Source organism: Carica papaya, chromosome 6 (genome assembly GCF_054855325.1).
Source record: "Carica papaya isolate Zhongbai chromosome 6, ASM5485532v1, whole genome shotgun sequence".
NCBI classification, from domain to species: domain Eukaryota; kingdom Viridiplantae; phylum Streptophyta; class Magnoliopsida; order Brassicales; family Caricaceae; genus Carica; species Carica papaya.
Genome location: NC_142314.1, coordinates 6,608,438 through 6,620,577, shown reverse-complemented (window position 1 = coordinate 6,620,577; position 12,140 = coordinate 6,608,438). Strand labels below are relative to the sequence as shown.

The following is a 12,140-nucleotide window of genomic DNA, read 5'->3' as shown; positions in this document are numbered from 1 at the left end:
GGGCACACAAGAAGATGGTGAATTGGGATTTTTAAAATTCTTAAGACTTTTAAGAAGAAGTTTTCAAACTCTTTCTTCTATACATTGTATGAAAATTTTTTCTAATTTATTTATAGGATATGTTATGTTTTAATTTAATTTTCACATATGAATAACAAATTTTTTTTCGTGATTCTATAAGATCATACGATATTAAGTGATGATTAAAAAAAAAAAAAAAAAAGTACAAGGAAAATTATCTTATACAAACTCTTTTTTTATGCCTGCGTCGTATTTCTCTAAGTCAATCACTAGAGATTTCATTACTTCAAAATATCAAATTCACTAATTGTTCAAGGTGCCTACTTCTTCCCTAAATATTACTATCTATTTATCAAAATATCAAACTCAGCATTTCACTTATGCTCCATCAAATACTATTTATTTTTTTACTCGTTGTTTCCTCAAACACTAGTAACTTATTTACTAAGGTATTAAACTTGCTTTTTACTCATGTTCCATCGCATGTACGAAAAAAATAAATTATCAGAAATTGTCCCCGTTAACCAAAATAGACTAGCATAATAGAAAGACTTATTTGGGTCTTCTTCAAAATGGCTAGTTTAACCATGCTAATGTGTTATTTTCCAAGTTTTTTTATGAAAATTATGATTATTAGTTAACTAAAATTTTTATATGCTATTAATACAGATGCAATATCACATCTTAGTGTGAATCTGTTACATACAATCTCTGTGGTACCGAAGTTCAATTGTGAATTCATAATAGAGACACAAGGTTATTTTCCAACAGACTAGCACTAACCTTATCTCAGCATCCCTCCAGTAGATATAGGCATACGGATTCATATGACAGCGCCAAGAAAAATAAAAACAAAAATCTAATCTCAATTCTAACAGTAAGATCGTTCTGCCCTCTTTCACCGAAAACTTCACACAAACATCATCAGTTCCGGCCTACTGTAAACATTACTCTGTTCATCCTCTAGTATAGGGTATGCTGCCACAAGTGCATCTTGAGATCCAATATACAGTGAATTGTAGATCTTCCAGTAGACTTCTCTAACTTTCCTGGCAGGGTGGAACAAGCCTTGCAGACAGTAATTGAGCACTATCGCAGCACCTAAGGCAACTCTCATTCCTTCGATCGCCTCCATGACAGCGTTTATCACATGCGGGGAAGTCTCAAATATGTTCGGCCACACATAGTTCAGCAAGTGAACTAACGCGTCCTCGCACCCCAAACCAGCAACCCCCAAAGCCATATGCTTCACAGCAGAAGCTGCAGTTTGCCTATGAACCAAGTCTCTGTCCATCAGAGCATCCTCAAGTAATGGAGTGACCGCATAAATATAGTCTTTCCCCATTTCACCAATGTACTCAAACAGGAAGGAGAGAGATTTAAGGACACCATTCTGCACATTTAGCTCTGGCACACGGTATTCATTCATCAGTGCAGGAAGAACCGTGAAAGGAGAGCATGTTTCGGCAACAATTGCAATAGCTACAGTTGTGCACACACGGTTCTGACGTTCCTGAACCTTAAGATTATTCAACAGAGTAGCCAAGACATCTTGTGGACCAATGGCTTTAGCAATATAGCCGAATGTGTTCACAGTTGCACGCCGAATGCCCTTCTTGTGGGCCTTCAGCATCTCAAGAAGCTCAAAACAAATCCTCATCCACTCCCTAGCAGGAACAAACTCCGCTCCACGGTCAGCAATCCTACCAACAAGATCGATACAGTTTTCCTGGACTTTCTCATGTCTGTTCTTTAAAATTGGAGTCAACCTGGGAAGTAAATCCTTTATAGGAGGTGTCATTTTCGTCATACCAATAACATTCACAATTGACTTGAGAGCCCCAAGAATTGATCCCAGAACTTCGGGGTACTCTTCTCCCAAATACTCATACAAAACAACACCAAGATGACCCATCAATTGTTCCTCTCCACACTGTTTCATTACAACTGCAATTCTTGAAATAAGATCTGCTGCCTGCTGTCTTACCTTGGCACTCTTGTTATTCAGGCGCCACTTTATGGTACCACAAATTTGGGGTAGATAAGGTTTCACTCTTCCTCCAAGGGAATTAACAACAGCACCAAACCCATTAAGCATCACATTAGCATCGTCACTGGTCTGTTCTTGGAAAGCATAAAGAATTCCATCAATAAGAAGCTCTTCCAACCTAGCATCAATATCAGATGAACCCAAGTTTGAAACAACTTTCTCAATGGTTTCCATGACCATTCGTCTGTAGGGTTCACTCTCATCTTTAAGATCCTCAACAATCCTACCGACAATATCAGCAACACCAACCTTGTTTGCTATCTCAACAGTGGTTTCCACAAGTTGCTTATAATTTCTCCTATCCAAAGCCATTCTTCTGACCCAGAAATTCCTGAAGAACTCGGGAAGAATGTCATTGCGAATGTATTCAGCTTCCACACCCTCAGTACTCACACATTGTTTCACCACCTTCAACACAATCTTCTTCATTTCTTCATCAGGTGACTGAAACTCACGAATCAGAATATACATCACTTCCTTGGTATAGTAGCTTGCGTATATAGCATCCATCAGCGGTATGATAAAACCGATGGCCTTCAGGAAAGCAGCCAAGACCTTTCCACGGTGGGATCTTATACCCTTCCACAGTGGCTTCAGAACTGAATCAAAACTCTCGATACCATATGGAGCAGCAGCCTCAGCAAGAGCAGCCAGAGACAAAGCAGTAATTGTCCTCACCTTCTGGTTCTCATCATTAAGGCCATGTTCTATGATTTCCACAAGAGACCTTAGGTGTGGAAGGACAGCACAACCAATCAAAATAGCAATCTGCTGAACAATTTTGATACCAGTGTGCCGTGCTTGCCATGATTTCTTACTTTGACACACTGCTTTCAGGAAAGGTAAGAGAGCTGGAATTCCAAGAGCAGAAGCAACGACACTGAAAGCTCTAGCAGTAGTGTTCCTAACATATTCATCAATATTATCAATATCAGGACGCATGGCAGCAATCATAGTAGCTAAACCAGCAGCTTTACTCAGATTAGAAATGATCTCTCTCCCTTCAACACGTGCATAATAATCTTCATCAATCAACAAAGGTTCAATAACAACAAGAATCTTGTGCACATAAGGCCGAACCAACTCATCCAATTTATACAACACCCTGTCAATCACTTTAACCAGAAGATGCCTTTCTTGATCTTCCAAAGTTGGTTGCATAAGCAATGGCAGAATCCTATTAAACAAAGGACCAGCACCAAACTCCCGCGCTTTATCAGTGAGCTGCCTCAATGCAGTTTTCCTCTGCGGTGGTGTGCCATTCTTAACCTTCAACAAAAGTTTCATAATCTTCCGTTCTTTCTGCTCCTCAGGTGACAACTCTTCCTCATTCTCCTCATTCAACAAGGCCCCAAAATATTGATAGTCCTCTGGCTTCATAAAAGGCAATCCACCAGGTGCCTCCTTTGGCACATCAAATTGCTGCCCACGGTTCTCTTCAGGAATAGCATAAAGTGGAGTACCCAGTGGAGTTGGGGTTGCAAGAAGCTTCCTGGCAGGTGTCCTAATAGGCACATAAGAAGCAGGTGGCTCCAAAATTTTATAACCCTCCTGTGGAAACATAGCATCAAGCTCCTCATCAGTCAACGGCCTGTTCCTCTCTTCAATATCCCTCTCCCATCTCAACAAATTATACTGCTCGGGTGTTATAGCTCCACGCAGATTAATTGCACCTGGTGTTGGCGTTGCCAATTCAATCCCACCTACAGGAGTGACACCGGGTGTATAAGCAGCAGCAGGGGTTGCCCCTGCCATTGGTGTGGCACTACCCATCGTAGCAGGAGTCTCATCCCACCTTGAACGCTGTCTTTTTGGGGTTGGAGTGGCGAGCCCCTTAGGAGTGGCATCCCAAGTAACCCCAGCAGGAGTTGCACCTGGAGTCGCCCCACCAGCTGGTGTAGCATCAGAATCAGCAATACGCCCCGGTGTAGGAGTCTCATCCCACCTATTCCTTCTGCCCATTGATGGGGTTGCATCAGCTACTCTCCCAGGAGTAGGAGTGGCATCCCACCGTCCAATTCCGGGAGTCGCATCGGGCAAGTCCCAATCCGAGGCCGTCTTTGCCTTCTTAGCAGCTGCAGCGTCAGCATCTTGCGACTGGTCCCACCTATTCCTCCTCTTTGGTTGTGCAGCCGCAGCAGCAGTAACACCAGACTCCTTATCAGCTTTGGCAGACTCCTCTTCCTCCTTCTTCTTCTTGGCAATGGCTCTCAGTGTCTCCTCCTTCTCCCTCTTCAGAGCCTCTTCTCTCATAACATCCGCATAAGTTCTCACACTGGGGTCCGGAGTCTTCTCCCCCGCCGCAAACGCATCATGCCTATCAGGTGAAATCACGCGGTTCAACCTCCTCCGCCTATAATCATCCTCGCGGTCGATGATCTTGGCCGGCTTCTTAAACCCCAACGAATTATCGTCGTAGTCATCGTCACCGACACGAGGCATCTCCTTGAGCAGTGACTTGGGGGCAGTGTAGGAGGCAAGCTTTCTCGCGACTTCTGAGTCCATCCCGTCAAGATTGGCATCTTCATCGTCATTTACAGGGATGGAGCTCACATAAGCGTCGCGGTCAGTGCCGCCGTAGAGGTCGCGATCGTATGTGAGTGATGTGAGCGACGCCAGCTCTTGCTCCATTCGTTTCCTTTCCTCTTGAGTTTTGGCGATCTCAGGATCTAGAGACGCCATGGTTGCTTGCTACTGATGTTTCCTCTTGGCAGAACCCTAAATATGCAATAAGTGATCCGAAAAACGTAATAAGATTTAATTGAACGGGAAGAAGAATACCGAAATGCGAAGTACGATTACATAAGAGAAACGTGAAATTAAGAAGAAATGATAACAGAAATGGAAGAAATTACCCGAAATGGATGATTGACAGAAAGTTGATTGGGATTTTTTTCTGTGTTCTTAATTGTGAGAGACCGAGCGAGAGATAAGACCAGACTTTTTAGGGTTTGAAAAATGTCGCGGGGGAGAAACGATTTTTGGGGCGTGCACAAAAGTCGGTTCGGATTTTGGGTCGGTCTTCTTTTTCAGTAACAGAGTGGTTAATTGAGCCCAAGCCCTTCAAATAAGCCAATTTTTTTTTAATTTAGGTTTAATCGTAAATTTTAATTTGACGCATAACACTTCAATTATTATAATTAATTCCTTGATTGTTATTGTTTTTAAATTAATCATTCAATTAATTATTTTATCTATTAAAATAAATAAAATTTTCTTATACATCATTATTATCATATTTTTTTTAAAAAAAATTAATTACATACTTATTTAATTTATTAATATGCTTGCTTAATTGTAAAAATTGTTCTTGATTTTTAACTCAAATTTTAATTCGATGCATAACACGTCAATTATTATAATGAATTCCTCTGTTCTTACTGTTTTTAAATCAATCATTTAATAAAATCTTTAATATATAACTTTACAATAATAAAGTTCATAAAAATGATATAAAACATAATCTCAGTATTAATATTTATTAACCCAAGATTACTGTTTAACCAAAACATATTAATGTATTGATAATAGTTAAATATTGGGTTAAACATTGATATTTAGTTAAAATATCTGGTACTATTACTATTGTATATGAGGAAATAGTGTCATTTAAAAAAAAAATGTATAGAAATACTAAGATTGAAATATCATCATTATTTATTTATGTATTTAAAGATAATTATTATTAAGAACCCTCCATTTAGATATCCATTAAGTATATCTAAAATGAATAATTATGAGGTTAATTATAGTAATTTAAAAATCAATGAACAAAGAACTTTATTTCAAATTTAAAATATCTAATTAGTCGTCCGACTAATCTCGCATTATTATCAATCGAATTTAAGTGGATCATCTATAAATTAATATTGTGAATTTACGAGCATCTTGTTTCACATTATTATATTTAAGTCTAAATATATAAAGAACAACAATAGATAAATATAAATCAATTGATTTATAAATTTTAAGGAACTTAAAATTGAAATAAAATCAATTGTTTATATGTAATACACCTTTTCATATATATATATATATTAAACCCAAATGAGATATAAAAATCCAAAAATGAATATAGAAATACAAATTAGATAATAAATAATAAATTTTACAGAATTTAAAATATAATAATAGATAATAAAAAATTAAACCAAATTGATTGTTTTTAAAAAAAAAAATTAAATTGATAGAAAAATACTAAATCTATTATTTTCATGGTAATACACACATATAATATAATATATATATTGTTGATCTATGAATGAATGTTACATGCATTTGTCAAGTGACACCCAGTGTTCCCCCAAACACTTCAGTGGATTTAGTAATTGGAGACTCCCAATGAAGTGATTAGAGGAACTCTAGGGGACAACTGACCTGACTCATCTTCTCCCCTTTTTCACCTTGATTATTGCCATAGATACTTTGCTACCTATACGTAATTATATACAGCTTAATTAGGCCTTGAGAATTTATGAACCTGGTCGGACTTCAAGGAAGTGGGATGGAATTTGAGAATATAGAACAGAACAGAACAAACACCGGTTTACCTCAAATTGCTTATTGTGGTCCATATATATATATATATATATATATATACATATCCTTCCCTTTTCAATATATCTACTTTTACATAGGCCAGAATGACTATTATATATAAATTCAAGTCCTCTGTTCGTAGTGTGTTTAAATTACTTACAGATTGACAGAGGTAGAAGAAGAACATATCTTAACGTCAAGTAAAGAACTGAACTACTAATTATAGCTAGTTCTTTATCAACTATACATATTGTGTGTAAAATTAAACATGGGTCTGGAAAAAGCATTAATTTTTCATTTGACGATAATATACGTATATATAAAACTTGTTACTTTTTATTTATGAGCTGTGTATATGTATATACATATATATATTTGTATATGTATATGTATATGAGATTCTTAAGAGAAGTGAAAGTGAAAGGAGAATATTGAGGGAGATTTAGTGGAAAAGGTACGGAGGAAAGGATAATGTCCACATGTACAGTCCCATATTCAATCACCATGCAATTTATTCTGTCTATTATGATTATATATAAGTGTGTGTGTATATATATATATATATATATATATATATATATGTATGTGCAGATGCATCTATCTTGTAGGTGCGTCTAAGTTCAAAACTTGACAGCTTTAGACCAAACAAAACTCTCGGTATCAACTGAACAAATACCAAATAAGAAGCCAAATGCATTGCTACCTTTTCTCCTTCTCTTTATAAATACCTGCCACACTGCCATGCAATATTAACACAAGCAGGAGCCATGATCAGGTCAGGTGTCCCCTAGAGTTCCCCTGAGCACTTCACCGGAGATATATATATATATATATATCAATCTCGCTGAAGTGTTTGGGGGAACTCCGGGTGTCATTTGACAATATAGTTCACATTCATTTAAGATATATATATATATATATATATATATATATGCCAATAAAGGAACGTGTATCTGCTGCATGCATGCGAGTGTAATATATATATGTAAATATATATATGTATCTGGTGCCTGGTAGAAGGTAAGCCTGCTTATATCTAGCGTCACCTTAACTTTTTTAGTGCGTATATATATATATATATATAATAGTTGGTAATTTCTGTCGGCCTGGAAAGCTGGAAGGTAAGTGACATATATATATATATATATATGTATGTATAAGAGGATGATTGCTCTAAAACCACAAGCTACTTACACAGAATCGCAGACAAATAAATTAGAAGGTTTATATATATGTATTGAACACTACATTTTACAAGTATATTAAATATGTTTTTTGGTATATTAGTGGTCATCAATTTCTTATACTAATTGGTATGTAATGAGGATTGGTCATGCTTTGACTGTAATTTTGCATGCACTACTCTATGCGCATGTACCTGCACTTTAGTTTGAAGTTTACAATTGACTGGACCTATATGTATAGAGATATTAGAGTATATATATATATATATATATATATATATTATGTATAATTCATTAAAATTAAAATTGTTTGATGCATCGTATAGTCTCATTTTTGGGTTAAAAATGTTAAAGAGAAGCAAATAAAAAAGTATATCTTATACTAAAATTAATATTTATAGTATAGAATTAAGAATCTTATACTAAAAATTTAAATAGTAAATAAGTTGGGATAACTTCAATGTTAGAGGTGTTTTAGAAATATTGCAATTAAATAAATAATTCTATGAACTAAGGATTAGATTGAATCACAAAATAAAAAGATTTGTATAAACTATACTTTTTTTGTCTTATATTTAATCTTTATAGTATTGAGTATATATATATATATATATGTGTGTGTATATTCGGTAAATAAATATACAATATTAATTATTAGCAATTCATTTCATAATAGTCCATTAGGGTTCCTAAAAATCTATCTATAACAACAAAATAAAAAACTTTAGATAACATTTTATTAGAAATAGAAGGAAGAAAAATCAATTTTTAAATTTGTGATCTTATATTTATAAATTTTTAAGTGTATGAGTGTATATATTCAAAATTAATAAAACAATAATTAAAAATTTAGTTCATGAACTATATTTAAATTTAATATATAAAACTACTTTAAAAAACTCAAAAAAAAAAAACATATATTAACTCTAATACATAAACCACCTATAAAAATTCAAGAAACACATTTAAATTTAATACATGAATTATTTTAAAAAAATAAAAAAAATATATATATTAATTATAACATTCGAAATTCATATTTAACTTAACTCTCTATTAAAATATAAAAATATAAAAAAAAAATGTTGAAATTTACAAATCTTCTAACATTAAACTTTTCAAAAAACAAGCAATAGCTATAAAATCATTAAAATAATGTAGGAGTGACTTGATTCCTCCGTATCCACAACCATCGTAGGTGCATGCCCAATGTATATTTTAGAGGGGAAGGAATAATCTTGTATTAACTCAGAGAGAGAATATATACAGCTCCCAGAAGGAGTACTTTACAACCCACAGCTATTACAAACCCAAGGTAAGATCAAGCAATCGTTATATTTGTAATATTGTAATATTTGAGTTCGAAAATTAATTTGAGATAAAAAAAATTTATTTATAAAAATTATATAAATAATTAATATAATTTTAATAAATTTTGAGAAAAATAGATTAATGATAAAATTAAAAATAAATTTTTTAAAAAAGTAAAATTTTAAATATAAAAAATATTTTAAAAAAAAAATTAAAAATATGAGGCTAAATCATAAATCAGTAAGTAATTCGAGCGAAATAGAGTACGTTGCGTGGCTGGCAGACTGACATCGACTCCATACAGGAGGCTATACGGGCGATCCACGTGTCTGGGCGATCTGACGGCCGATATCGCACCTCGCGCACGCAAACGACCCAGATGCATTCCTTCTTTAAACGCGATTGGACAGACGAGATTGATCGTGATAGACAATCCAAATTCATCCACGAAATCAGTTTAAACAAAAAATCATCGAACGATCCTTCTCATTCTACGTGTCTTCGAATAGACGGTCTAAATCGACAGGGGATGAGTATTTAAATATCGTATCACAGGAGAACTTAACCCTTGCCGACCAGCTCTTGCCAGAGAAGAAGAACTAGATGCCGGAGAAGGAGACCTATCCCCGATCGTCGCCGCTCCAGAACCACCGCCGATCATAAAAAAATATAAAATTTTCTCTATCCCGGATCGTCGCCGCTCCGGAACTACTGCCGACTATAAAAAAAATAAAATTTTTCTTCCATGCTCGGAATTCAATTCCCAGCCTCCTTATGGATTCCGAGCCTCCCTATGGCCATGTCGAAGCAAAAGAGATGACAAGTGAGCCGAAAATCGCGGACAAAGCCACACAAAGTCATCACTCCCAAAACCCAAAACCTTCTCCGATGTGCCCCTTCCCGTTTTTCGTTTCACACAATTTTTCGACCATTGTGTTCACCATCTTTTTTTGTGCATATTAGCTGAAGGAGAAACCCTAGCTGTGAAGGAGAACCGTTGGAGTTGCCGCACTCGAAGACCCCTCCCGTCAGTAGATTCGAATTTTTTATTTTTCCGATCAACCGAGATTTCCTAACGTATTTTTTTGTGGAGGTACTTGTAAAACTGACCGAAATCGGTTAAAATCGGCCAGACCGAGACGAACCACCATCGTGGGCAGCAGAGCCGAAGCTGGAGCACGACGGCACCGCAGTGCTGAAATCCTAAAATTGGCCATAAAGGGATTTTAGACACAGATTTTAAGTTTTTGGGATATTTTTGGGTACGCAACGAATATTTTGATTTTTAAAGTGAAAATTCAGGAGAATTTAAGGTCTATCAGGAGGCGTAGTGAGTAGCACAACATTTTGAAACACCGATCCGGTTAAGAATCTCTCACCATGTTCTCTGTTATGGTAAATTGAGATTTAATAATCAATAATGTTGTATTTTGTGAAAAATTAGAAAAATCTTAAAAATAATTACAAGTCACTAGTGGAAGTGGAATCGATCAGTTTATATGTGCCATAGTTTTTCTGTGTTACCTATTGATTTTTTTATACTGCTTAAATTGATTATTATTCTGTCATGTACCTTAATTATTGTTTTTAATTATTTTCTCATTTATTGACTATCTAATCATTATTTTTTTGATCCGATTGACTTATTGGAAATAAAGGTCATAAGTACTTTCTTCGTTATAGAGGTATAAAAGTTTTATTGTTTGCATAAATACCGTTTAATTAATATGTAAATATGAAATGAAATATTGATATGCGCTTGATTATTGTTTTGTTGATGAAAATCTTTATATAAAAGACTTATCGGGTATCTTGAAAAATGGTGGACGGGTTCGGTACATAAGAAACTCTACCATGAACGTTATTTTAATTAGACAGGGTTGGGAAGTCCCATACTGAAAGAGTTTGGAAGATATGGTTCACTTTCATATCGGACGGGATATCGATGTGATGGAATGTTTGGCGTCCATTACCGGATAAGATATAGAATCGGCTGGTTAATTAATAAATCTGGATATTAGGTTCACATGTGGGAGGAGGGGAAGGGGGTAGCTTAAAAAGGAAGAATTACTGATCTTATACATGAAATTAAAATATTATTTGGTTACTGTTCTTCATAAGTTAATTTTTAAACTCGTAACGGTAAGTATGGAATAAATAGTTTTCTTCACGATAAATGAATTTACTTAAATTAAGAGCTCAATTAGTTATTTTGTAATTTTTACTAACTTTTAATTTTCCGTATAAGTTATTAATATGATATTTTTACTCGACAAATGTAGTTCATCCTTTTATTAACCATTTCAAATCAAAAAATCTAAGATTCATATCTCGATTAGTAAGAAATTTGTGAGTAAATAACCTCTCAAACTCCCATTCAAGTGTTAGTAGAAGTTAACCCCCTAAAATATCTATTTATTTGTTTTGATTATCGTTTTTTTTTTTTTTTTTTATGTACCAATGTATAAAGAACATTCATGTAACCTTATTGAGAATTTAAATTTACTGTATAAGAAATGTAAACTCTTAATTATTGTTCGCTTCTACTATTTTAATATATATTCCTTCTATTAAGTTTTCGAACCTTTACAATATTACTTCAGCTCTCTATTTAAGTTTATAAGAAACAAAACATGTATTTATAACATTTCTTTCCTTGATGGTTTTCCCCATCAACCACCAAGGATTACTCATAACCTGATCCTCCAATAGGAAATGATCAAAGAGTGCCTGGGCATAAACCAACCCAAAATTGGGCAAAGACAACATATGAGCCTCCGAAATATACAACACTTGGTGATAACTTTTACTATTGCTTCAAGTCAACGAAAATCACCACCGATCCTTGATCAGCTTAATAACATAATAATCAGCTTTCACTCATCATTGTACCAAAGCAATAAACAATACTGATGAATATACATGGAATGCACAACTCCACAGCTTCTTAGAAAAATGGAAGAAGTATCCACCATCCAGCTAATGAATATTTAATTGATATTTGACTTACTAGTTATTAACATCATATTTGGATT

General features: G+C 34.7%; 1 protein-coding gene across 1 annotated transcript; it reads right to left on the bottom strand.

Moving 5' to 3' along the window:
• Positions 1 to 651: 651 nt before the first annotated feature.
• On the bottom strand, positions 652 to 5,084 carry LOC110816193 (splicing factor). Its single transcript, XM_088222771.1, has 2 exons — positions 4,927 to 5,084; positions 652 to 4,789 (listed from the first exon to the last, which is right to left on the bottom strand). The coding sequence occupies exon 2, from the start codon at positions 4,751 to 4,753 to the stop codon at positions 932 to 934; it is 3,822 nt and encodes a 1,273-aa protein (XP_088078897.1). The 5' UTR covers positions 4,754 to 4,789; positions 4,927 to 5,084; the 3' UTR covers positions 652 to 931.
• Between the last annotated feature and the right edge of the window lie 7,056 nt (positions 5,085 to 12,140).